General features: G+C 39.0%; 1 protein-coding gene across 2 annotated transcripts; it reads left to right on the forward strand.

The window, feature by feature from the left end:
• The first annotated feature begins 2,163 nt into the window (after window positions 1-2,163).
• stxbp6 (syntaxin binding protein 6 (amisyn)) lies at window positions 2,164-27,405 on the forward strand. 2 transcript variants are annotated; one of them, XM_077731839.1, is made up of 7 exons: window positions 2,164-2,398; window positions 7,776-7,976; window positions 20,735-20,865; window positions 20,950-21,115; window positions 22,562-22,660; window positions 24,283-24,440; window positions 26,161-27,405. In XM_077731839.1, the coding sequence occupies exons 2-7, from the start codon at window positions 7,823-7,825 to the stop codon at window positions 26,182-26,184; spliced, it is 732 nt and encodes a 243-aa protein (XP_077587965.1). In that variant the 5' UTR covers window positions 2,164-2,398; window positions 7,776-7,822; the 3' UTR covers window positions 26,185-27,405. The 2 variants fall into 2 exon arrangements, with proteins under 2 accessions (XP_077587965.1, XP_077587967.1); XM_077731841.1 differs by lacking the exon at window positions 22,562-22,660 and having other exon boundaries at window positions 2,172-2,398.
• Window positions 27,406-27,776: the final 371 nt, after the last annotated feature.

Genomic DNA, 27,776 nt, shown 5'->3' on the forward strand with positions numbered 1-27,776 from the left:
GGAGCAGCTTGCTAGATCTGTGTTCAAAGAGTCAAACAAACTGTAATTTGAGACACTTAAACAAGGAATAGTCATGCTTCATTATTGACGATTTCCAGCTGCCAAGTAGTACACTGTTTTATTCACGTGAATTAGTGAATTATTTCTAAGACTTCCACCAACAAGAGGCAAACTGAGTTTGTTCGTCTAGTGGGATTTTATTGCAATATGGTTTTGATGTGAACACATTCAGAATACTGATATCCTCCGAGACTGTAGACGGGTGAGTTTCTGTAACCCAAGAAAAAAGGTAGTTGAACTCAAATAAGTGTTACTGTGATGTCTAAATTTACGCCTTTGTGGTTTGGCTGTCAAAACCTTTTTGTGATGAATTGTCGGAAGTATTATTTGCAGTTATTTTACATCGGGCAAAAAACCTTTATATTTCCCCCCCCTTGTCCAGTTCCAATTAAGAATTTTTAGGGCTAAAACGTTTATGTTATGCGCACCACGTAGCTAAGAAACCAACCTGAAGACATGGCTATGCATGTTTGAAGTGAATTTTTTCACCAGGCAAGCGCCATTACCTTTAGTACTTATGAAATATACAAACTTTTTGCCAATGCCAGTGTTAGACTTAAGAAAACTAGGGCTAAAACTTTTATGTTATGCGCACCACATAGCTAAGAAACCAACTTTAAGACATGGACATGCATTTTTGAGATGAAATTCCTCACCATCCTTACCTATGGTATAATACAGACTTTGTCTTCACTATTTTCTAAGCATTTCATTGTTTTTTCATAGAGCCTTCAATGACTCATAAAGCCTGAACTGGCATGGTAACCTTGTCTACAAAAAAAAAAAAAGATCCACAGCCAAAACAATCAGGAAACATTTCCGTAGCAGAGCACAGGATTGTTTTTGAAGAGTCACAACTGGCCAAGCAAAGCACAAGACAGACTCAAACACACACATTGGAGAGGTCGCCTCGGGTGGTCCTGCCATTGGTGCGGAAATAAAAGCAGCCGGCAGCTGAAGACTATCATAAATACAGATACCTCCCTTAGAAGTGTTGAGGTAGCCATCATGAATTCGCTATCATTTCAAGGAACCTTCCATGGTGGCTGAGCTAGTTACTGTTCACCCAAAAAATGTGGAGGTCAAGCTACCGTGAGCGAGTTATTGGTGCTTTGAGCCAAGCATAGGATAATTAAATCGTAAAATATTATGTTAGGCACCATTACAAGCTAGGAGGCACCGCGGAACGGAATTGCTTTATGGCCGCTGAACATTGTCATACAACTCTGTCACGTGCAATTTGTTTCATACGTGCAACCAAATTTCGTAAAACATATGAGACAGAATTACATCCTGTTGCAGATATAGTACTACAAAGGGTTTAGGGTCATTTTTCATAATGGAAGCAACTCCATGGCAGCTAAAAGGACCCAAAGGGGTCTCTAGAAGGGGCATCCAATTATTTTCTGGTTTATAAGCCTCGGGAGTACTGTCCATTCTCCAAAGCGATACTATTACGAGTTGAAACCGCTTTGGTGGTAGCTGCAGTGGGCAAAGTACCCTTAGTTTTCATTTTTATGACGACCTTGAGGAGTTTTCTTTGTGTTTGAAGATTTTCTCAAAAGTTTCAATACTATTGTTCTAAGACCGTTTTTAACTGTATTTTTTCAGAGCACTATTGCGTGTATAGTTAAACCAGCGTTGTTTCACAGGTAATGTTCAATGTTTTACGACAAAACAAGATGGATGTGAATGACTCAGTCTGCCATTGACGGTGATAGACGTCATGTTATGCTGTCATTTTAAGTTATTCTACCACTAGTACACCTCAAATCTATTTATTTTGCTTTAAATATCATTATTCTTGTATAATGACAATAAAAACATTCAATTCAATTCAAGTGGGCGAGGCTGCTGCCCACCCATTTCAAATTGATTGGACGTCAATACACTGTCAATGGCAAAAATGGGTAATCGTCTAGAAATTATGCCATTTAAGAAATCAGCTTTTACTAGGCTTGTATTTTTGCTTCTATTTGTATGTTTTTGGAAAGGAAATGCCTCCAAAACACGACTGTTTACATGTAATGACTGCGCGCGTATGTATGTGCGCGCGGGTGTTTGTGCGTGTGTTTGTGCGTGTGCGCGTGTATGTGCGCGCGTGTGTTTGTGCGTGTGAACCTGTTCCTCTCTCTCATCCAAGCAAGAAGACGCTCACTCACACAGCCGCAGGCAGACAGACAAGGACGCTCGTCTCTTTCTCTCGAAAAAAAAGTCGCTTTTCTCAATCAACCGACTGTGGACGGAAGACAAGGGAAAAGCGGACATGTTTGACAAGACAAACTAGCATTTTGGATCTTTTAGGGCAGCACGTGGAACCCTTCCAGCGTACGAGTCGGTGAGTAAATGACGTCAATGAATTTCTACGTGCTTTTTTGGTGCGCGTTTTTAAGTGTGTGCTTTTTTGGGCACTTTACTTTAGTGTTGTTTGGGGTGGTATATAAATTCGTTTTAATTTGCTTGGAGTTGCTGAATTTTGTGTGCAGATCAACCCGAATTTAAGTCATTTTAATCTGATTTTGGCGACGCTCCACCTGCTGATTTGTTTTGTTTGGAAGTTATGCAGTTCAGTTGTTTTAGCTGTTTTTGAAATTTACTTGAGTATTTATAGGGAATGAGGCATTTAAAAAAACACCCAAACTGCTTGTTAATGCTCATCTTTCAGTGCCATTGAAATTGGAAGACGTCAAAACTTCTATGTTTTTTCCCCAGGTATTCATAGTGCTCTCAAATCTGGCTTTAATCCAGAACATTTTTCAACACTGCTTCTGATCTTTCTTTTATGTAAAGCAAATTCCATGTGTTGACCATCTGCATTAAGATTTGCAGGTGCAGGCACTGAACCATTTTAACATGAACAATTGCACAACTGTTTTCTGAGTTGAAAATTGACTTTAACACACTACAAGATAATCACTCAAAATAATCTTTTAGATATACATCTGACAGTTGGAACATTATTGATTTTAAAGGGTTTAATGTCACCCTGGTGCTACATTTTACAGTATATTAAGTACAGTACAAAATGAATTATGCTTCTCGTAAGCATTTGCTCCAAGTCGGTGGACAGCTTACTTTTTCCCAAATGAGCTGTTTACTAACAGTTTTCCCTTAATCCAATAGAGGAATAATGTAATAATATTATTTGGGTTAGAATACAATGCAGGCTTTTTCCCCCAGTTTTTTTTTTACATTGCACGATAGTTTTCCAAAGAAATTCCTTTCATTTAATAGCACTAAACAGTTCTCGAGTTGCAATAAAATATCAGTATATAGTTGTACATGTCTGTTTTATGTAAAATGTTAAATATAATTGGTTGTTTCTTCTTTTTTTCTAGCTCGTATTAGCTCAGAGCCTCCTTATCTGACCTGTGTTCCCCGTTGTGAGGCCCAACTAAGCCACTTACTATAAAATATTGCTTCTTTCCTGGAAGGAGTTTAGTGTCTACGCTTAATTGGCTGCGCTGCAACATAAAAGATAAGCTCATATCGTTCTCTTTGTCCACTTATGTACATCCACCATCTTGTCTACAAGTTGGCTTTACTCCTAAACTGTTTTTACCAAGTTGGTTTAAGCTTTTGGTACTTGCATGGTCCTATTTACAAGTTCCGGAGTCACCTTAAAAATAATCAGTAACTTGTTATTATTGTATACACTTAATGTAGTGTGCAAACTGTCAGGTTTTGCTGCACATGAGTAGTTTCAAGTCAACACGGACACATTTGTTTGCCTTGCCTCGTGTTCGGAGTTGCCAGGGACGTCACAAGCACAGTCAACTGTGTTTATTTATCTATTTTTTTTTCCAAGGTCTCACATGAAAAGTGCCTCTGTTCAAGAAGTGACAAGGTTTGAAGCAACATGCACAAGTCTAAAAATGTTATTTCACTTGTTAATACTAAATCAAACACTTTGGAGTGACTGGAAAACAAATGAAATGTTATTTTGTAGTGCATTGAATTCTTCCCCGGCCTGGATAAGAATTCCTACCTTTGTGCTTGTTTTTCTCCCTACTTTGCGGCAATAAAATATAAATGTGTTGCTTTTTATGCCAGGAAAAAAAAATGTTTTTACAACACCGCCTCAAAGGGGATAGATTTGTGCTCAAGTCCCCAAGTGTACATTTGGAATGATGCACTGTAAAACTGCTAAAAAGTATTGTTAGACATTCATATGACCCTTGAGTAAGCAAAAGGGAGTTTTTTCACAACTTGACATGACTGGGAGAGTATAGTTGCGTCAAAAAAGTCGAGTAGTTACTTTCTGCATGTTAGGACTGCGCTGGCTGGCCACCACAGGCATGTAAATCTCACCCTGACATTATGGGATGCACTGTATATTCTATCCCCCAATGTGTGCACGTGGCCATGCTGAATATACTACAGCTGCCCCGAAGAAGAAGTTGTGAGACGTCACCCTCAAAGGCTGCCTGGGGTGTAAAATCCAAGCCTGTGAGTCATTAGGAAAGTCATATCCATGCATTTGTTGTAATTTAACAACCCTGCAATTGTACAGGATAGAGAACAGCAGTTTCTCTTCTGAGTGGTCGCTAACGTTCATGTCGGGTAAACAGTTAATCAAACACATTGGTTTCATTGCCCAAACTGTGGACAAACTTAGCTTTTTCCAGAAAGCTAGTAATCTAGTCTTCTGGAAAAAGTAACCACAAGACTTTTATTTTTTTAACTAAAGATGGGGGAGGTATAAACTGGGACTTGAAGAACTGGTATTGTAATTACTGGGAAAATGTAGTCTCTAATATTTGACTTATTTACCTGTTTGCAGTGGCACCTTGAATTATAAATGTAAGTAATTCTCTTATTAAAGTGTAGGGACATTTAGTGTATTCTAATGGTAACTTCGTTTAACAATTAGTTGCAAGTTGTCACTAAAATAGTCATTTTACGCAGATCTTATTGGAAAAACAACGTAAATGATAGAAAAGGTATCCCACTGCAGTGGCATGAGACTCACAAACAAGATGGATGTTACTTTACCTCCGCCAAATGTGGCTTTATAGCTTTCTAATGAAAGCTAAAGATTTTTAAATGGTACAATTTCTCCATGTCATTAGCAGACTTGTCTTTTTCTAAGAAAAACATTTAGAGGAAAACAAACAAACGGGTGTGACCGTGCACTCAGGAGTTAACAACTTTTTTTTTTGCTGAGCGATATCCAGTCATGAAATTTATGTACGTGGTTTGGCTCCCACGATGGAAACGTCCCATCCGTCGACCATTATATAAGAAAGCTTGGAGTTGAGGTATTGTATGTAGTTGGCTATATGTCACTCGCCTTGAGGCTCCTGTCCATATCATCCTTTTTCTTTCTTTCTTTCTTTCTTCTTCTTCACATCCTCATTTTCATATGCTTGAGTGGGCCACCTGAGGGGGTGGTATGTGCTCGCCTGTGCCTGGTGACAGCTCACGGGTAGATGCCAAGAAGCCTTCATGCTCAACTGGAAGATGATGGCTGAAGAGGGTGGGGATTAGGGTTCCTGCTAAGAAAATTGGTCATGTTACAATGTGTGTTTATTTGTTTGTATTTATCCTCCTTTTCATCTCTTGCGCCTTACTTTCTTTCTATTAGGTTTAAAAATTCAACCAATTTAAGATGCTAGTTCTTGGTTTATATTTTGGAACATTTTTTTTTTTTTACCTTGTACGACATAAAGGAAATAGGGTGGGTCTACCATTTATCTCTATCTTAAATCACGCACTGTCAAGTTTAAAATAGCAATTAAATTGGATTAATTGGACTTCTGTTAACGCTAAAATCAATGAAACACTCTGGCTTGATCCTAATTGCTCAAGTAGATTTGCATCGCTTAGTGCAGTGAGGAATGATGATTGCTAGAAGCCTACTTCTTTTGTTTTGTTTCGCTTTAAAAAAACAACAACAACAACAATTTACACCAGTCTCTTGAACACCTAGTCAGCTCGTTGGAATAACTATCAAAAATGTAACAAATAAATAGATAAAAAACATTAAAAAAAACTTTTAAAATGATGAAGTCATTATTTTTTGGCAAGGTTGTTATTGTATTATGTTCTTATCTTAACTCCCCTCGTTGATACTGCTGTGTTCCCTCTAAACAGTCGTCACGAAAAAGCCCCTGAATTTGTGTGACTTTAGGGACTTTTGACTTTACATCTTCCAGAACAAATGATACGCCTTATAAGAAGTTATAATGGTTCCCCAAAAAGCAAAGCAGGGTATTTTATTAATACTAATTCTTCAAATGGATGTGAAGATAGTTGTGTGTTTGATATTTATGGCCATCTCTTTGGTGAGCCCCGTGGCTTAGCTGTGATGACAGAACAGACAGCCACACTTTTTAATGTTTCCTGTCAGAACTCATGAAAAACATAAATAAATCATGAATTCAGGACAGTTTATCCTTTGAGCAGTTTATGCAACAACTCACTGGTTCGCTGATTTATGAAGGACGAAGCTTGATAAGCATAACTAATAGAGTAGTTGGTGTCTCAGTGCAAATGAGGATGAATTAGCATTGCTTCCCTTGTGTGTAGGTTGTTTGACTTAGAATCTATTTGAAGTATTGTTTGGTCCTCCACAATGCAAATGTAAATCTTTTACTGAAGAGCTGGCAAGCAAGCTGAAGGAATGGAGATGCTTTTTTTCTTCTTTTTTTTTTTTTTTGCATTCCAAGGCTGAACACGTTGCCTTTACCGATGTCTGTCACTTGAATTTCCAAGGTATAATCATAAGCCCGTGTTATTGTCGTTGCCTTGTTCATTTCCGAGATTTTTTAGTCTTGACTTTTTCCTTCCAGAAATGCGCTTTAGTCCAAAGCCAGACTTTTTATTTTCCACTCTTTTTTTTTTTCTTCCCCCCTGTAGGCTGACGTCACCCCCGACACAACAATGACCGCCAGCCAACAATAGCCATCTTCCAGCCTCCGATGAGGCTAGTTTTGTTTGTGTATTATTTACTGCTCGACTTGTTTCCCGGCTCCCCTCGGCCCACTGCATTATTACTTTTGAAAGCTTGCCGAGCCAGAGCAAAACAACTGTCTAATTCTTAGGCCTGTTGTTTATTAGGGACTAGAAGAAGTTTTGTTTTGGGCTGACTTGTCCTCGCCACACAGTAGTTCATCCCCTGGTTACGGAAGACAAATTGATTCCTCAGCTGTCATGATGGCTTGTGCGGTTCGGAGTGTATGTGTGTGCCTCAAGTGTGTGGATGATGACATCATCCGATCTCAGGAGTGCATTTGGAGCTGATTAACCCACTTTTTTGCAGAGACATAAAATTACAACTACGTAGTGAAGTTTAGGGCTGGAGAGTTTGTCTTCTACTTTGTTTCTTCCTGTTTACTGTGACCTCTATTCAAAAGAAAAGTACGGAATTAATTACTTATCATTCAGCTAAGTATGCGTTTGTGAAGGAAATCTTTATTCAATATTAAATCATGTGTAAGTGAACTTACATTATGGATAGCATGTTTTCTATTGGTTGTTCTGTGCAATTCAATGGCAGGTCAGTATGATTGACTTATATATGATGAACCAATAAATATCCCTTTTGTGACATCTTTTGAAATAGTAATCTGATCGATCACATTTCACATGATCATAAATCAGATTTTTAATGAAAACTATCATTGAAGGTATCACCATAGGTCAGGTTTACATGTTTTGATCCATCTCATCTGACATCTACCCCTTGTTTGTTCTTCTCTCTGCTGACACAGGCTGAGAACCCACCTGAACTCATCGAAGCCCCCTGCCAGCTTCCTAGATGAGTTCGAAAGCCGCCATCAACAAGGAGGTCTTTGTACCCCACGACGAGAAGATGCTGGCAGCCGTGCAGGTGAAGCGGAAGACTAAGAAGAAGATTCCTTTCCTGGCGACTGGTGGTCAGGGAGACTATCTGACATTCATCTGCCTCTCAGGTCAGACTCATTTACACGTCTTCCTTGATTCCCACTCTGATGTCCTCAATGATGAGCTTGTTTTCCTCTGCCAATAAAATGGCACGGTAAATGAATTACATGTTGTAGGTCAATGCAGATTGGATTAACTCTCTAAATGAATCATCATTTCTCAACAAATTGAGATTTTGTTTTGGTTTCATTACCTTTTAATTGGATTGGTCGTGCATAGCATTCATGGGTGGAATGTCAAGGACCGGCTCATTTGTTTTTCCGCAGATCATTGAACTTTGACGTGCTTATGCTATGTCCGTTTGTTAGGTTTTGTTTTTGTGCCATTTTCCCTGCTAGGACTGTAATATTTGTTTAATTATTGTTACTGAACTGTAGTGGGTACCTCCCAAGCTGATTGAGTAATAGACTTTATTATAAAGGAGACTCGAATGAGCTAAAATATCCGTATTCCAAGAATAATTGTAAGTTATTACAGTCTAATTTGTAACAAACATCGCTTCATGTGTTAAGTGAAACGGGATTCAGTTCTTGAAATTCTAAATCCAAATACTCCATTCGAAAACACTCTAAAAGTACCACTCCCCGAGACTACCAGTAGTAGTGTAAGATTGACGCCCTCAGGTCTCACAGTGGCCCAGTTGTGTAATATTTGGTTGGTCACAGCAGAAGGAAGCCCACTGTGTGTTGAGCGAGATTGTGGAGGTGGCCACATGCAACCTAGTACTAGGACTATAAAAAGAAATTAACACAACATCCAAGTTGACATGGTAGCGAGGCAGCAAGAACACGGCTCGTCCCATATTATTTGAATGCCGTAAAAACAGCAGCATAGGAGTGTTCGCTGGAGCCGAGCCAGCAACTCAACATGGTCTAAGTCAGTTAGCGAGCATTGTCTTTGATCACTGGAACCCATGTGGTGCCTTCTAGCAGTACCTCTGAGTTGAAATGCAGCATCGCCCACACAATGTTTGGCAAGTGAGAGACGAGAAGCTCGCTGAATAAGATAAGAGTGGCGAACGTTTCGTTAGCATGGAGAAGAAATTGAATCTCACAGAATCGCTCGTTTTTGTTATCACGTTCGCACTGTGCGAGGTAATCGCTCGTGACAGATAATCAAAGCTAACTGTTAAAGTGTCCTCACATAGACAAAAGATTCGGCATTAGGTTTGGGTTGCTGCTGTTTCCCTTGAAACCTGTCTGTGACATTGATTGAAACCATTTCTGACAGTCAAACAAATTAACAAGTGTGTGGGAGTAACTGTACTTGTTGGTACTGATGAGGCTTTTCCTATTTACATCCTTCACGAGTATAGTATAGCGTAGTGAAAGTGATATTACATTAGGCAGAGGCCTACAGATTTTAAAAAGTGTAACTGCTCCACATTTTGGCAGAATTTCAGATGTATAAACTAATACAGCTCAGCTTCTGTCTAACCGACTTCATAGCATGTGTTATGCTTTTGGCTGAATGTATTGCTCGTAGTTTTTAGGGTTTATTTCAATTTTGAATATCTGCTAAAAAATCAGATACTATTTCCCCAAAGCTAGGCAGTTCTTGTTTGGATTTTAGTTCATTTACTGTATCAAAGGTCTCAGAGTATCGAGTTGGTTCAGAAGGGTATTGATTAACTTTTGTCAGTAAGTCAAAGTTCATGAACTTAAAGTGTGTCTCTTTCTGCTTGTTAATTTGTTTTGGGGTGCCTATATTGTGACACCTTTTGAACTACACACTTATTGAGTGTATAGTTAAACAAGAACCTGTGCATAAATTCTGTATTTACTAGGAGGTCTGGCAGCAAATGATCACTGAAAATAATTTAGTCGTCTTTCTATGACAATTGCAGCCAGTCTGCACTCAAAAAACGCCTCATTTCCCATGGAAAGGTGTTTCCATTTTCAATAGTCTCCTTCAGCAGCAAATTTTGTCTATTTTTCTCCTGGCCGCCACCTGGTAAATAAATTCTGTGCTAACCCCTCTGGCCTCTATATTCCAAACCCTCCCTTGCTGTTTTCATCATCAGCCGGCTGCCTGGCGGCTATCGATTACCTTGTGAAATGGATGAGCTAGGAGGCTTGTGTAACTCACAAGTAGATTAAGCTTTATTGGCCAGATAAACTTAGGTCTATTTGGTCCAAAAAGACCTTCGTTTGACTTTCTGCATTTTATATTTTTGCTCTTCATTCACTTGTAAAAGTTAAGGTTTTTCATTAACCCGAGAAAGTTGTAAACTTCGAAAAAACAAAGGTTTGGATCCATTTGTTTCATAGATAACTTTACAGACCAAGTAAGTACACCTCAACTAAGTGATATAACCAAAGGTCACGGACGAATGATTGTTAATGATTCGAAACCAGACGTGGGTATGTGGGCAGCCTGTGTTCTGAACAATGTTGACTTATGTGGGCTTCTCGCATGGCCAGAATATCACTTGCAATTGATTTGAGCTTCTAAGTATTCAGACAAACTGCCCACTCACACAACATACATTCTGTGTCTATGTGCACTTGTTTATGTGTGCAATCCCACCCTTCTACCAAGGCAGTCTTCATTCATATTAATTAGCCTCGCTATAGATACTTTTCCAAAGAGGACCGAACTCCCACTGGCTCCCCACCCATTATGAAAATCTTTTGCTGCTCCTCCACATCGTTGACTCCCATCCCACTAGAGCTCAAGTGGGTAAAAGGAGGTAAAATAAATTGCCTGGGGCAGATTAAAACTCAGGTGCAGTGTAGGTGGGCTCAAATGTTTACAATAAATGTGAGGGAGGTTTTGAATCCCTATAAATATACAGTAGTTCTGTACGTTTGCAATCCATTCGTGCGCTGACAGTGCCGCAATCCTGGTTTATCTCAAACCCTGCATCGGCCATATTTATCAGCCAACCCCGAGTTTAAATTTGCTTCATGGACCAACTCATTATTTTCCTCCAAGAGTCTCAAACTTGTTTAAGAGACTATTCGCCTGGTATGTGTTAAGACCAGCAAATATGTGACAAGTTTTTTCATGGTTTGGAGGTAAAAGGGCAAAAGTTTTCTGGTGTACGTCACTGCTGTCGCAGACATAAACGTTGTTATGGTGTAATATAGCAAAGCTGAACTTACAATTTGAGCCTTTATTGTAGTCCATGTGAGTAGTTGGGAAGTCTACTGGGCCAGATGAAATACAAGACTGCAATGGGGGATTGGTAAAGCTATGAAAAATGTATACTGTATCGCTGTATTATGAAATGGTAGCTATTGCGGGTGGACCTCGATTGTATTTCTCCAAATTTAGTTTCACTCCAGTGGTCTCAATCAGGCCCCCGGCAGGCTGTTTGCTTATAATGGACGAGGGGGGAAAAAAGGATAGAGAACATCTGGCTAATCTTTGAGTGGATGTGAAATTGTTTAATTAATCAGTCCTCAATTAATGAAGGCAAAGCTTAGTGGACTGCTTGACTGCAACTAGCAGAGGGCCTGTTGAAAATGTCTCAATTAGTTGGTGTGAAAACATGGCATAAAATAATAATGGCGGAAATGTTCCCCTTTTTTAACATGGAAATTTCAACAGCATGTGTCACAAAGTGGGTGATTGAATGGATTGTATAAATCTCAGTCTCTGAGTGTGACCATGGCAATTTTTGGGATTGAAATGTTATCTGGACAGAATCGGATAAACTTGAGTACTTGGCGGATGAAAGAAATTTGGAACTATTCCCACCTAGGAGAATGCAAACATGTCCACAGGATGCGTGGCGTCACGCTAGCCGCAGGAAGATCGCGCAGTTCGACTAGCCCGCCGCCCCCTCCAAATATGCTTCCAGTGTGGACAGAGCAAGAGTCCACTCCCAGCAGATGAATGCAAAAATAAACATTGCACTCACATCTCTCGGCACATCATCGATTATATTTAGATTAAAGGAGTATGCAGCAGATGGTTTAATCCAAGAGATGGCTGGCCTCGCAATAAAAGAGATTTGACATTATAGTGGATGTGCAAAGGAGCCTTTCCACCTGGTGCCGTCTCGACATTTGCCAAGGTTATTACCGCAGAACTGAGGCGTGGTCCTCGGACATCTGAGTTGACGTTGAACAGTTTGCTTTTCTTGCCTCCTTGCCCGGATGACCTTTTGAACCAAAATGTGTTGATGGCATGCATGATCAGGAAATAGAGGAGGCAATTGAAATGACCACACAGTCACATGGTTTTAATCATATTGTGTGTACTATGAACTACTATTTGTTGGTGGTACTAGATCAAGCTTTCAAAACTAAAATGTTTTTTTTGGAGGATTGATGATTAGCATTCAGCCACATCATTTCCACTGTATGACTACATCATGATAGATACTAGTATCCTCAATTTTAGTTAAAAATTCACCTCCCACTGGAGGCTCCACAGCTTCCTCCTAAAGCCAAAATGACTGTTGATCATATGCTTAGTGGAAAAAGTACATTAACTTTATGGATTGACATGGCAGATATGACTTTGGCAGCATCCCTTATCTTGTTAATCTACAGGTGCAGCCCGTAAATCTGCTCAATCCGACTCCCCGGATGCTTCTATTTGTCAGGAAAGATTTATCTGACTTATTAGAGCACAGTACCTGCCCCACAATTGGGACTGGGACTAGGACAAAGATAGGAGTGGATTGTATCACAGGAAGCAGACATCTCATGAGTGCAAACTTTTTACAGTCTTGACTGGAAGGGGTAATAATAGTCATTTGTTCTCCAGGCGGAACAAATACGATTTTTTTTCTTTGCTTGAAATGGATGGTAATTGAGGTCGTAAAAATTTAATACAAAAGGAAAATGAGAGTTTTTCAGGCATATGATTTCCAAAACCAAAAATCAAGACACACGCTTAGTACAGAAAATGTCGTCAAACTCTGCATTTGAACATTTTTGGAGGTTCAATCATAACTTCCACATTTTCCAGCTACTAGACGTTCTGTCTTGCTAGACTGTCCAACACTTTCACCTTCAATACTTCCAGGAAATCACTTTAACTCAACTCTGTTCTATTTATATTGCACTTTAAGAACAACAGAACCAAACCCTAACCCATCAGCAACAAAGTGCTTTCCATAAATACAAATCAAACATAAAACAATGTCATTCAAAAACAAAACAACCATAAAGTAATGTGCTTTTTTTATGTTAAATACGAACAATATTACCAATGTTCTTGGGTGCGTTGGGCAGAGTTCTGATGTTAAAATTACTTTCCATCCTCTACTCCATAAACGATTTAATGTATTATTTCATGAGCTAGTTCACGGCCAGTGACCATGATAGAACTCTCATATTATTTTACAAAGTTCTCCCAATGATCATTCACCCCTATCAAAATCGATTGGTCATCTATCACCGTCAATGGCAATAAATGACTTGATGACTCACAAATCACCTAACCCTGAAATTTACAATAGAATCGGACCTCTTATCACTCAATTCAACAGCCACTGAATACCAAACATGTCATTGACTCTTAAAATTTATGAGTACAATTAATATAACTTAGCAAATTGATTGTTAATTCCCCCCCAGTGAATCAAGAAACTTTTGTATAATGGCAATCTAGTGGCAAGCCATTCATCTTTTATGCGCAAGTAACACTTCAAAAAGTTCTCGTCTCCCTCGACATCACAAGGCAGTTTTGACGTATTACATTGGAATTGGACTACTAATCCGATGTTTATCATTCGCTAGGTCGACGTCAATGCCGCAGCTGCACCCTTGTCAAGCTCTCTCTCCGTTATGATTTACAATCCCTTGAAAAATAGCAAAGGCATCTCATAGATGATGCCTTCTAAATACAATTTACATACCCGCGACAAAACCAGCGTAGAAATGTATGCACATTACTTTTATCCTGGTCACTATGTACATCTACAAACATTTTAAATAAGCATATTTGTTTGACTTTGCTGCCTGTAGGTCGACAGTGTGTGAATTTTTTGGCCATAACTAAACTTGGTATATACAGTATATTTTACTGTACGTTTTTATATAGTATTGTTAATATGCTATAAGGAGCTTCAATATGAAAAATATTGAATGCTAATTATTCAAAAAGGGAAATTGGTGCACTTCATCACTCTTCCTTTTAACATTTATCGGATAAAAACATTCTTTTGTGAGACCTCTTTTAAAAATGGGCTCTTTTGGACTAACCTCAACTTGTCTCCTTTGGCTACATCCTATCGGAATAAGACATCTATAATATGAAATTCAGATTTCAGAATGTTTTTCCTCACGAGCTGGGAAAAACAACGCCAAAAGTCAACAGGGCAAACTATTTCCCAGATACACGTTTAGTGGGTTTACATAACTCTTTAACCGACAGGAAGAGAGACATGTCTTCTTTTGACATTTGTCTGTCGAGTGGAAAGCAGGTCCTCTTAAACTAATTAGGCTTTCTCTTTTGTTCCCAATGCCACTGTGCCTTGGGACCTGATTAAGCATGTAGATGAATGGCTGTCTTTGGCAAAGAGAGCAAAGTGGCGCCTAATGGTCTCTGTTAATGATTGATTTGCGTGGGTAAAACAAACAAAAGTAATTCCCATTGCCTGTTGGACAATATGCCGATCATTCAGCCAGCTTCCCATCAAAGACTTCTTGGGATTCATTTAAAATAATATCAGCCTCATGATTTCATTGTAAAAAAAAAATCCGTAGTTGGATTTGGTGATACTTTTCAGCTCTAGCCATGTGGATCCCCATTCTTTCTTCTTCTCAGCATAGCATATGAAGTTTTTGAATGGCATGCATATTAATTGTAGTAATGAAGGTCACCCGGAGGAGCAGCTGGAATCCTCCTCTGTGTCAAAAAAAACAGCGGTGGCTAAGTACCCGCCTGCCGTGGTCCCAATCGAAGCAATCAAAAGCGCCATATGCTTCCTCGCCATCACTTGACACCTTTTTCCAAGTTGCCATAGCGAAGCTGAGTCAAAGAGCTTTTAAAAGGCTTGCGTTTTAAGATTAAGAATGTTAAGAGTAGCTGCTGGACCAAAATTGAACACACTAATGAAGAAATAAAGGAGATCATTTGACACATTTACCTCTGATCAGTGCACCAATTTGAGGAGAAATTGGCAGCGATTAGTTTTAGTCAGAAGGGATTGGACGTCTAGTGCAGTCAACGGAAGCGTGAGCATTCGCAGACACTTTTCCCAGTTTAAAATAATTGCCATCAATAACAGGAAAGTGGTAGTATTATCGTAATAGTACTATCAAATTATCAAACATCAAATGTTCAAATAATCCCTATGAATTCAAAGAGTAAAAGCAGACCGAAATCTTTTCCGGCAGTGGCCAAATCGTCCTTCCCTTTACAGGTACATGTTCATCAAATCGGTGTCATTAAGAAGGCACAAATTGCCTCTTCTGCTGAAATAGATCTTTCGCACTCACAGGAAAAGTTTCATTTGTTCGCCATCTTAGTGCTTTTCCCATCTGGTGTCTATGTGAGGCAGGAAAACAGCTGGCAGTGGTGCAAGGGATATTAATCTATGATATCATTCTTCCTTTGCTTTTGTGCGACAGGAAAAACAAGTTTTCTAAAAAAAATAACAAGACTAGTATGAGATAACTTTAATCATTTCCTTCGCCACTCATGTAAACTACAAAAAGGACAAGCCAATTTTCCCCTCTAGCATGGAATACCTAAGAAATTCTGCCAAAACATGCCTGAACAGATGTCAGGAAATCTTGCAGGGGGGTGGATGGGGGATCTCAGCCATGCCCTTAGTGTTAAATACCAGCGCAAAGCCCACCCCTGGTTGGAAACGGGAAGTTACAGCAGAATACCCTGGAAAGCCCAGCAGTGTACTGTCTGTATGTAGTTCAGTGACATCGCCTCCTGGGGGGAAATAGATGCCATGGTGCCAGTTACCATCCTGTCTAACCTTTTAAACCTTGATTGCAACCAACATAAAGTGGTGTGCGGATCTTTAGGATCTATTATCCCCTGAAATGTAGAGCATATGTGTATTTTTGAAATATATATAATAACGTGCTCATCTCATCACTTAAGTGAAGTCTCCCAAATTTTAGTAAGACTTTACAAACAATCTTGTAAACTAATAGCAACTTTCTCTTCTAGAGAATAGTCACTTGTGCAGTATTGTAGAAGGGCGTGTTGTTATTAAACATCAACATGGGGCCTCTGCCCAATCATGACATGAGATGCTGCTTGATGAGCGGGTCTGTCAGTTGAATGGAAAATTGACGAATGGAGTTTGCCAATTCGGTGACGTTACTCATCACTCATTGCATTCAAAACTTTGGAGTCCAAAACTTCATGCTGCTCTTCTAAATCGGATGGAAAAACAGATGATTGACGATTTGACTGCTGTGAACAAAAATAACTTAAGCCCAGTCAGGTGCTTCATCGCGGTTTGTCAGGACACATTATCTTCCAAAACAATACAGTGATTCCTTTGAGTTTAAAGTCTTGTTGGACAACTGTACTGCCTTGGACAAATGGAATGTTAAACCATGGCATGTTGCTAGATATATATCTATATTTATGGGCTATAAAGTAGAGTGGCAATTTCCGGTAAACAGTAATTATTAATTATTAAATGCTCAAAGTCATTAAGTGTTGTTTTGTCTGCTTTCTTGCACGTGAACTTGGTTAGAACATTTTTGCATCAAGGAATTCTGTTTATAACAGTATGAAAGCAAAATTGTCCAGAGCATACAGTATCTTGTTGAGAAATATCCTTGTTTTTCTGTGTTTACTGAATGATGACAACCAGACAGTTTTTGTTCACATTTTCTCAAGTGAAACACTCTCCAGAGTTTTGGCACATGGTGCGTAATGGGCATTTGTTAAGAAATCTACGATTGGCAGAAAAATAATCCTTGAAAGGACAATAACGGATTTCATTGAAATAACTATAAATGAACAGCTTCTTTTAGTAAACCTCCTCTTGCATTAAGTTAGTGAGCCAGATATAAAATGGAACATAAAACAATAGAGTGAAAATCTATTGAATCCTCCTGTAGAAGCACTTTCATTCCATAGTACACATCAAAGCAGGGAAGAATGCATGAAACAAAGTCAAAGGCCTAGTGTAATTAAATATTTGCCTGTATCCTAGAGCCTGATCTCTCGAGGAATGCATTGTCTGTGTGTGTGTGTGTGTGTGTGTGTGTGTGTGTGTGTGTGTGTGTGTATGGACTTGGCTTGGCCTGAATAGCAGCAATATTATAGGTGGCCCAAGGGCTGATGGAGTAAAATAGGGAGGGCATATGTGCATTGTGACTTCAAGGCCTTTTTTCCAGGTGTAGGACTATAACTTTGAAGCAAACAACTTTCTCATTGTGGATAACCTGATTTGTTTCTGCACATCTTCATTTCGTGACTCTTTTCATTCAATTTGCTGACTTTTTACATCTCCATCAACCAAAGTATGTGCTACCATGTGTTGGGTGTGTGTGTGTGTGTTAAATGTCACTCGACAGTCAAATCAATGCAAGTGTACAGTTAAGATGTTACATTTTAAAAGAGCTTTAAAAAAACAGTTTTGGGATGAGCCTGATTTAAGATGTGTAGGATGTGGTCATGTCACATAATCACTATCTATGCACAGGGCACCATCTCTGGATGTTCTTGAAATTTGACATTTAAAGGTTAGGAACACCATGTCGCATTTGAATTTGTGGTCACTCAAAAGAAGAAGAAAAAAAAACATTCTCTTACAACTTATTTCGTTCAGTTTTTTTACGGGAATTTGATTTACAGCAATGCTGAGGTTTATTATAGTTTCTCCAATGGCTATTTATGGTAGTATACCTCCGTTAATCTCCTGAAGGGCTTATTGTTTACCATGGTGTATGCAGTCCTATTGACTCCTAGTGTCTTGTCACTGCATGGTCACCATTTTTGCTTGGTAACAGACCTGGAAAACAAGAGTCACACTGTTCCACCCTTGTGAAAGGACTGAAGAGGCCTTTTGTTTGATGCCGTTGATGCTGGTCTAGCCAATGCAGGACAATAAATCCTCTTGGCATCTTCTTTGAAGACAACAGATTCAGTAGAGTGGTGCATGTTGACCTGTAATCTTAATGCCTTTTGATGACTTCTTTGCTTTTTGTTTTTCATCAAGCATCAACTCAGCTAGAAGTTTGTCGCATCTTGTAGCTACAGCTCCTAAGGGCCCATTGGATGAATTCACAGTAATGTTTCCCAAGCGGGTTGTACAAAAACACATTCCCTCAGCAATCAACTACTTGCACTACAATACGACACCATTAGCCTGTTTTATACAGAGATTGCAAAAAAATGAGCATCAGGGCAAGAACAGAAAAGCTGGCTTTTTAACAGCATGTCTTTTACACATAATATAGAAGCCACTTTGACTTGAGAAGGCATAACAATTGCCTGTCAACAGTCCCTATCAATGAATCATATGATGATAATAATGATAATGTAAATTTCAAGCTTTTTGCTTGTCACAATATACCTGTTATTCTCGCTCTCTGTCTTTTTTGTTTGTTTTTAGGCACACTATGAGCACAGTGTGATAAAGAGAATAGAACTGGCTTGTTACCCAAGGCGGTCAAGGATGTTATTAATATATTTTTCACTTTTACGTTAGCTCTAATGATGCCATTCCCAATTTACCCATGCGTTTTATACTCTCCATCTGTTTCCTGCGTCGCACCGTATTTACTTTCATTTACGATACGTCTAACAAGCTGGGATTCGTTCAGTCTGGTTTGATAACAGGCTCATTTGTCACCGCTTACCTCGGTCTCCCCTTCTCACCAGAAGGGTGATCATCTTTCCGTGTTGGCTAGCCGAAAGATTGTCACATTTTTTCCTTGAAGCTGCAATTATCAGGGCCAAACACAACAAGATACTAATCCACTGGGGGAGAGTCCCTGAAAGTCACCATGTGAGCATGGGAAAGGAACTTTTGACGTTTTACACATGCTACTTGAGCACTTAATATAACAGCAGATAAAGTTGTCACTTGGATGAACAATTTGATCTAGCATTAAATCCTTGTTTAGTATTCAAGAGGGCTGGGACACAAGGTGAAAGTCAAATATAAAAATTAATTTGAGAGGCTTAAAGTAGTCTGGTGCGTGAAGACCTCCTTACCAATGCAGGATTGTTCCATGACCTTCAGACAGACGTTTTCTCAGGTATCATGGGACTTCCTATTCAACTGAACAAAACAAACGGTGCAGCAGCAAAGCTGCCAGTGAAAATGCAGTGAGTAACATATTTTCACTATTACATAACAGTCTTTCTAATCCTCGAGCTCCAATGTTTGTTTATAAAACAGAGCTGGTACCGGTGAATATGTAACTACTGAATGTTTGGCCTTCACTCCATGACAAAAGTGTTTTGAGGCGAAAGTGAAAATAGATACAATTACAAGAAGATAATACTGAATAGTGGAATAATTTTGACAATGATTTTTGGGTAATTTAAGGTGGGTTTTTTTATTTGAGCTAAATGTTCGTGTTTTAAGAGATCCTGTTCCAAACATATTATGTTGTAAAGACAATTACTGAAAGGTGGGTAACTTGCGACTTGCTATAGCTGTCATAAAATCTTGACATCCAGCCTTTTCTCTTGTAAATTCTGGTATTTTTTTTTTTTTGGTCTAATAGCCCTACAACCAGACTACTACATTTTATAATGTTGCAAATCTTAGGTTTTATTACTTAATGTGATCGAATTTAAAGCTTGTTTGCGGATAATTCCAGGCTATACAAAGAATAATATGCTCAGAATTACTGAGTTCATGAAACAGATTTTGTTCTAGTTTATTTTTCAACTAGTTTTCCATTTGATTGCTCAGGAAGGGAATGCACCATTTATCGGTAACAGCTCCAGGTCTCATCATTTCATGGCTGAACACAGATGTAAGAAATTATTCTGTTGTGATTCTGTTCACCTGTCTTGTCGTCAACATTCCTCTCTGCTCCTTCATTAAATCCAGCTGTCATCTTTTCAGGCCCCTTGAATTCCTGTAGTGATTGCAATGTTATCGTCCACCTCATCCGTTTGCTCATGCTTGTGGATTTCCTTCGGCCATTATTCTTAACCACAATCACAGGCCAAAACCTCACGTATTGGCTACAGCTGTACAAATGGCCGCACAAAACATACCCAAAGATCTCACTAGCTCACCGGGGGAACTCGCTCACCGAAAACATCACCTGCCGCAACAATGGACCTTGCCTTTATTTGTTCAAATCATATCTAAAGAAACCACCTGCAGCGGTGATAGCTTCGACTCTCGGGAGTGGCGGGATGGCGTAACAATAGAGAAAGTGACTCAAACACTTCCTCCATCATATCACATTGGAAGGCGGAAGCGGAGGTCTACTCACCGGGTCAAAAAAGCAATAAAAGGAACAGGTTGTCTCCGAGAAGCTCACTATGAGCTTGGATGATCCATAAACAAACATAGACGGCCAAAAGGAAGTCTGCATGATCCTCTCAGAGAGGGGCCAGTTGAGGACAGCAAGTAGACAGAATTATACACCAAACAGCAGTTTTTTACTCACCAAAAAGTTTGGAAATACATTTATATCATGGATTCAGTAGATGAAGGACACAAGTTGCTGTTTTTGTTTGGATAACCCTATTCCTAAATGCTTTTTAATACATTTTATTCACAGTGTGAGGTATTCCACACTAGGGTATTTAGCTTAAAAGGATACAATTGTTGTCGTATAGTCACTTTTTCATGCTATCGTCAATTATGATTAAAGTTAACTGTATTTTTCAAACATTTCTTTTATAGTGACGAATAAAAAGCCAGTTCTCATCACCATCACCAAAGTGAAACAGTTCCCAGGATCCTCTGCGTTTGCCAAACGCTCACAGTGGACTATTGACCAACTACGACAGGTCAACGGCATTGACTCCAACAAAGTAAGCCACGAAAAATTCAATTTGATACTTTCCTACTTCTATAATCAGCAGTCTAAGCAATTCTCCCTTGTACCTTCTGCCAAGGACTCCCCAGAGTTCGACCTGACGTTTGATACCGCCTTTGACCAATGGGTCGCCGGATCCGCGGGAGAAAAGTGCACCTTTATTCAGATTCTTCACCACACCTGCCAACGATACATTCCCACCAGGAAACCAGAGTTTGTCAACTGTCAGTCCAAATTGCTGGGAGGTAAGAAATATATATAAATACTTTTTTTTGCCACTTTTCTTGTACCTCGTGCTCTGAATTTTGAATAACGGCACCTCACCTTCGGTGTGTGGAAGTGACTTTTCTTGTCTCTTCAATTAATCATTCAGCACAATTAATCTGAATATTTAACATTGTTGTAATTAGGAATGGGCTTCATATGAGATGAATTTATTCACTTAATAATTAGTTGTTGGATAATTAACTGGACTCAATTTTAAGGCAATATGCATTTAGATTGGCTGTATGGACCCAACCTGCTTAAAAAAAAATCCAGAAAATCTAGTTAATGCCCATCCCTAGTCTACTGTGTAATGTAAAGCATTAACATTTGAGCTCCAATAAACCTCTTTTCATTTAATTATTTTTAAAAGAAACATTTCATTTCCACCCCTTGGAATTCCTTAATATTATTACTCACTCGGTGGTCGTGGGAGAATGGCGATTTTCAAAGCTAAAAGCCAATTCAGTCATTTCCTGGCTTCAACAAAGTAAATAATTTGTCCATAAAGCCAGGAGAGAATGTAGCATCCTTTCTAGATAAATCAGATATTGATCTGTTTACTTCCAACTCTCATCTTTGAGCACTGTTCCCCTTTTGTATTATTCATGGAGTTGTTAATACAAACACATCTCTGACTTCCATCAACCGCAAGTACCTTGGCTATTTGTGCAGTCTTGCAAACAGGCAAACATGCCCAGTCACTTAACCTTCCCTCCTTGACAGAGTTAACTTGCAGAGTAAACTTGTCTGTCGTGAGTTAGATTCTGTGCTCTCAAAGGTGACACGTTGACTGGCATTATCAGCAATGGACTCAAAATCCATTTGGACTGGGAGGAATCAGTTAATTTTGGAGTATGTGTCCTAGATTCTTGAGTTTTGTCGAAATATCAACTTCTTTTTAAGGTCGATTTCACCTTTGTTTTTAAAAGACACAAAGTTACTTTGTGGCAGGAGCTTCGTGTCAGCAGATGTCAACATTGCTGTCCACTCCAGTTTAAGTCTCACACCAGTGCAAAACAAAAATCATGACGCTGCTCAGGTGTGGGACCATAACTGTGGTAGACTTTTCTTCGCCTGGAACTTCATCGTCACTCTAAAATTGCTTTGATGGCACAAAGTCTTCTTGTCTCTACCACAATTTTATATGCAACAATGTGTCTTATTTCCAATGACTAGCTTATTTTGGCTCCCCAATACTAATAACGACTTTGGCCCTAAAATGTGCTTCCCTCCCTACAATATACTAACATGAGTTTTTAATTGTTTTTAGATTATATGTAACCGCATGCCATTCCCAATTTAGTTCACTTTTGTCCTAAAGTGGTGATGTGGTAACCCAAAAACTCGTCTTAACTATAATTTACAAACCAAGATGTTGCGAATCATAAGAACGGATGATTACTATCAATATTTCTTCACTACAGAAGCCCAAGCAGTAGATTCGGTCATTGTCCGTTGCAAAGAGTTTATGAACAGAGTGAGGAAAGATCTGGTTGCGCAACATAGTCATCTCAGAAGACGAGGTAAGATCACTAGAAAACCCGAAGAATGTCAAGGCAAATCCTTTGTCTCAAATCATCCATCACCAAGTCGGTTACTACCAGAAAAGGGAATCCAAAAAATTAATATACATATTTGTCGGTAGCAGAGTCTTCAGAAAATTAAAATATATATTTGTGGGTTGCAGATTTCTTCAGAAAATTAATATACATATTTGTGGGTCGCAGAGTTCTCCTCCCTCCATTGCCACCGCTTGTGCTAACAGGTTTTCTGGCTTCTCCCTTTTGCGAGCACTAGATGTAGGTCCTCTGACAATACGCCACTCGTTAAAGGGATTATTTCGATGAAACCCGTTCAAGTGCAGATAAGCATGTGCTTGCGAATGTCTGAGCGTAGCCACTGTACAAAGAATTCTCTCTGCCCTTCCGCCCACATATACTCCAGCGCTGTACCCCCCAGCATTCTCCTTGCACAGCAGTGATAAGACACAATATGCACTTCCTTCTGGTGTACTGGGCCGTGTATGCTCCTCAACTCAACTGTCCTATATGATCCTTCTTGAAGTGTTAACATGGCTGTCTGATCATCGAGTGCCTCTTATATTAATATTTATTCTACCCAGCAACACTGCAGTGTGGGCACAGCAATGCCAATTGATCGTTTCCAGCATTTGGAATGGTTTCAAAGAAGGCTTAAATGTCCCATTCAGAAAAGAAAACCTGGTTGTAGTCCACATTTACAGTAAGCCACCAATTTGGGATTTTTACCAGTCGAATTTCAACCTTCTTCAGCTCACAATGTAATCAGTTTTCAGTCCAGACTGGGTAACTCATTGTATGTTTTTTTGCAATGTGGGAGGAAGACAAAGTGCACGGGAAATTGAAAAAAAGAATAACCCACACTCCAAAATAGGTTAATTGCATTTGTGGCATTAATCATTTTGCTGCTCAGTGATTTAAACTCTTGACTTGCTGAGATTTGTTTAGATAATGCTTTTAGTTCTATATTTTTGCAGCATAATCCTCTCCCACAAGCTGCAATCAGCTCTTTTTTCCCACAGCATCTCCATCATGCCTCTTCTATGTGCATATACATTTTTTCTCCTCCGGGGAAGGAAGCCCACGCGGGTGTTGACAAGGAGGCCGGGTGAATCGGAGGCAGTGAAAAGTCAAATAAGATGGAGATGAACACTTCTAGAGGGGTCAGAAAGGTTGGGAAGATTACTATGATGGGAGTATACACTTACTGGACTCCCTTGATGGGGTGCTGAGGAATCTGTCTGAGTCAGAATCCAAGAGAAATTGGATTTCTCCCCCTCAAGACAGGAAGTGGCAAGAATGTCAGAGCTCCTACTGGGGCTATACTAGCTCTCCATCCCATGTTGGAAGGTGGAAAATATCAGCACTGACTCGTCTTTGTTAAATGAAAGATGAAATTCCGGACAGTTTTGTTCTTAGCATAGCACGGTAGCTCCGTTGATGTCTTATAGGAGATATATTTACATTTGGGGCTTCTTTGATTTCTCCTCAATCCTCAAAAATCCCCATTCTATGTGTCTATTGAGCGTTCTGCACCGATATTGTTTGTTTCTGAAAAATTCCTGCCTTCTAATATGGCATTTTTGTGTGTCCCTGGTGGAAAACAGGCAATAGTATACTGCACTCGGCTGCAGACAGTGTGACAAGCGCCGTACAGAAGGCCAGCCAGGCTCTTAACGAACGAGGCGAGCGGCTGGGCCGAGCCGAGGAGAGGACGGCCGACATGATGAACAGTGCTGAACAGTTCGCTGTCACGGCACACAAGGTGAGTGTCCAGTTGCTTTTGATGTGCGATACGATACGTGACGTGGCTTTGAATGGCAAAAAATTGTCGCCCAACCTCATCAAATTTAGCTTTCAACTCAAAGTATCAAAATCAGCCTCAAGCCAGGGCTTGTATTCATTTTCTCTCATGGCATTAATGAGATTAATAACTAACTCAATGCTCCCCTCATTTACATTTGGGAAGCTTCCGTGCCCTTCTGTTCATTTCACATCTTCCTCATGCGCTTCACATGCTGTTCAGTTTATCCATTAACATACAAAATGACCCAAAAAGCCAATTTACTGTGTGGCTGATTATAATGGTTGCACAGCAGTTAGTCTGTGTAATAGCGCAATACACCACAGGTCACCCAGGCAACTCTTGTTTTTACTTTGGCGGGCTCAGTTATCTCGTTGGAATTCACGCACCTGCTGATGTTTGAATTAAACACCAGTGCATAACTATGGTGCACTGGAAAAGCCTTTGCAAGGAACTTTTTTTATGCAGTATTTGACGTGTATGGAGCATTTTCTTCATCAGCAACCAAGATTTGTAATTCCTAAGTGAACGAAATTGCCTTGAAACCAGCATGACGACATAAAAACAACACTCAAATTGTCATTTTTGGATGGAAACGTGGTCAGTGGCTTGCAGCCGTGACTGAATTTCTAACGCTTTTTATTATTTGCAAAGTCATATTTCTTCCTATTCAGACAAGACATCCAGAAAGAAGTCATTTCCTCTTTTCATTTTGTGCTTCCCACATTTCAAAATGTTCCTCGGAAGAATTTTCCCCTCTTGTTAATGGCATATCGGCCTCCCTGCTGCGTGAAGCATTTTAAGCAGCAGCCTCCCATGACAACTGCCCACGTTCACTTATCCCTGCCTCCCCCACAAGAACTATTCAACTCAATGCGGATATTTTGAAAGTTTATGCAATTGCTTTAATAAGGGCAGTCATACATCAGATGCAGACAAAGGGGTCACCATTTTTCCCTTCTCATCAAATCCCCAACTGCTTTTTATTTTTGTCCAATACTCTACTGCCATCATGTGTCCTAACTCTGCATGCCACCATTTCACTCTGTTTGTCAATGGCATGTGGCTAATAACTATTTCTAATCAAATTAATCAAATTAATCAAACAAATATTCTGACAGTCAATTGTAAAATACATAACTTAAACTGTCCAATTCTTCTTTAAACCTCTAAATAGTAAATATTCTTAATTTTTTATGTTATTTATTTATTTTCATTTTTTCCCAGTACACATTTACAGCCCAAATGCTAAGCAACTCTTCTTTAAACATCTCAATAGTAAATAGTCTTTATTTTTTAATGTTATTTATTTATTTTTATTTTTTTCCAGTACACATTTACAGCTCAAATGTTAAGCACATATTATTACAACAGTAATTAATCTGATTTATCTATAAGTCAATTTATCAACTCATTGCAAAATACCGATTAGTCAATTGCCTCCCCCCTTATCTCATATTGTCTCAATTTATTTAATTAAAAAATAATTCCCCAATGCTGTCAGGTCATTGGTTGCTTTACCTCATTGGCTAACCGTGATATGTATCCAATAAACAGACTTATCACGCCATGTCATCAATGACATATGGAAGCACGATCATTCACTGCTTGTATTTTAATGATCTTAATGATATTTTTATGATCTTTTCAAATCCCCACCCTGGCTCTGTTTATCTTATAGCTCGCCATGAAGCACAAGTGTTAAATCATCCACTGCCAAAGCCAACTTGTCTTCATGAGGGCACTGGAGGGGAATAACGGCAATTGTCGTTATCCGTCTAAGACTCTGGAGTTTTCTTGTTTTTATAAAAAAGACATTGCGATATTTGAGTTATGTGCTATGGAAGGAGCAAAACGGTTGACTAAAAGCTACCTTAATGGAAAGCTTTTTGGTTCACAATCCTTCTCATTTGTTCTCACAGCCAAGTTATGACTCAAAGAGGTGGACCATTTTCTATGGCGGTTTTACATGTTACTTATTTATGAGCACTCTCGTGGGTGGTAGCCACACACACACACACACACTCACACATTTCAAAGCCACATTAATAATGAGATGGCGCCCTTGGGGGAGAGACGAATCATTTCATCCGTGATATAAACCAAGAACATCTGTTCTCCTAAGCTTTGCGATCGATAAACCCATGAGTGTCCAACGGAGACTCACTATGGACTGTTGTGTATTGTTGTTGTTGTTGTGGTTGTTATTATGAATCATTCCACAATATAAGACACATTTTAAAAAAAAACATCAACAGTGCAACCACCAATTGTCAACACTGCCAACAAGTCATCATTAGAAGTTATTTTGACGCTTATCTACTGTAATCAACTACTAATATATTACGGAAATTTGGAAAATACATTCCGTTATTGATCAGGATAGACGTCCAATCCATATCAGGTGATTTGGACATCTATTTTTGTCAATTACAGCCTATCTTAGGGTCCATTGTAGGTCGCACTTATTTCACAAAGCCAGACTGAAAATATTTATTCTCGTTCATATTTTTATTTTCTATGAAACAGTCCTGCACTTGAAGAAGAATCAATTCTATTGCAGATTAGAGAAAAAATGCTTTCTTGGATTCGCTTAGCTTTTACGTGATAAAAAGCCAAACATGTCAATCTTCTCTGGTCCGTCTCGTGTAGCTGGTGACGCCTTTCTGCGAATTTCTCACTTCCAATGGCTGCATTTGATTCTTCTGTAATAGATGTCCAGCATCAAAACAAGCGTTTTCTTCCCAAAAAAAGACAGAAGTAGTAACTTCTTTTTCACTGCCTTCATGTAACTTATTTCAAATATATTTTGTAATTGATATTTTAACCCGCTCTTTTTTTTGCCAGAATCGTCAATGTGCTTTCACTCCTTGTCTAACGCAACACTTGGGATGTATGTTTTAATAATAAAAAGAAATATGTGAAATATGTTTATTTGTTTTTCCTCCAGGTCAATGTTATTGCTTTGTGCTCTTTATGTTCATATTGATTTTTTTTTTCATCATCAAATATTACTGAGCTCCTTGTCACACCCAATTGAAGGTGATGTATTAGGTGTTCCATCAATATTTTAATCGATTATTTTAGGAAGAATAGAAAGCATTACTGAACTGCTTGGATTTACAGACCAACATTGCCCTCATGTGGATATTTTTAAAACAATTATACCCCAAAATATATTTAACTAATTTCAAGTACTATAAATAGCAACGCCATTAAATGTATTTTTATATTAGTGAACAAATAAGAGATACATTGTTCTATTATAATGACATTTCTAGGTTTATCCATGTATTA

Source organism: Stigmatopora nigra, chromosome 13 (assembly GCF_051989575.1).
Source record: "Stigmatopora nigra isolate UIUO_SnigA chromosome 13, RoL_Snig_1.1, whole genome shotgun sequence".
In the NCBI taxonomy this organism is placed as follows: Eukaryota; Metazoa; Chordata; class Actinopteri; order Syngnathiformes; family Syngnathidae; genus Stigmatopora; species Stigmatopora nigra.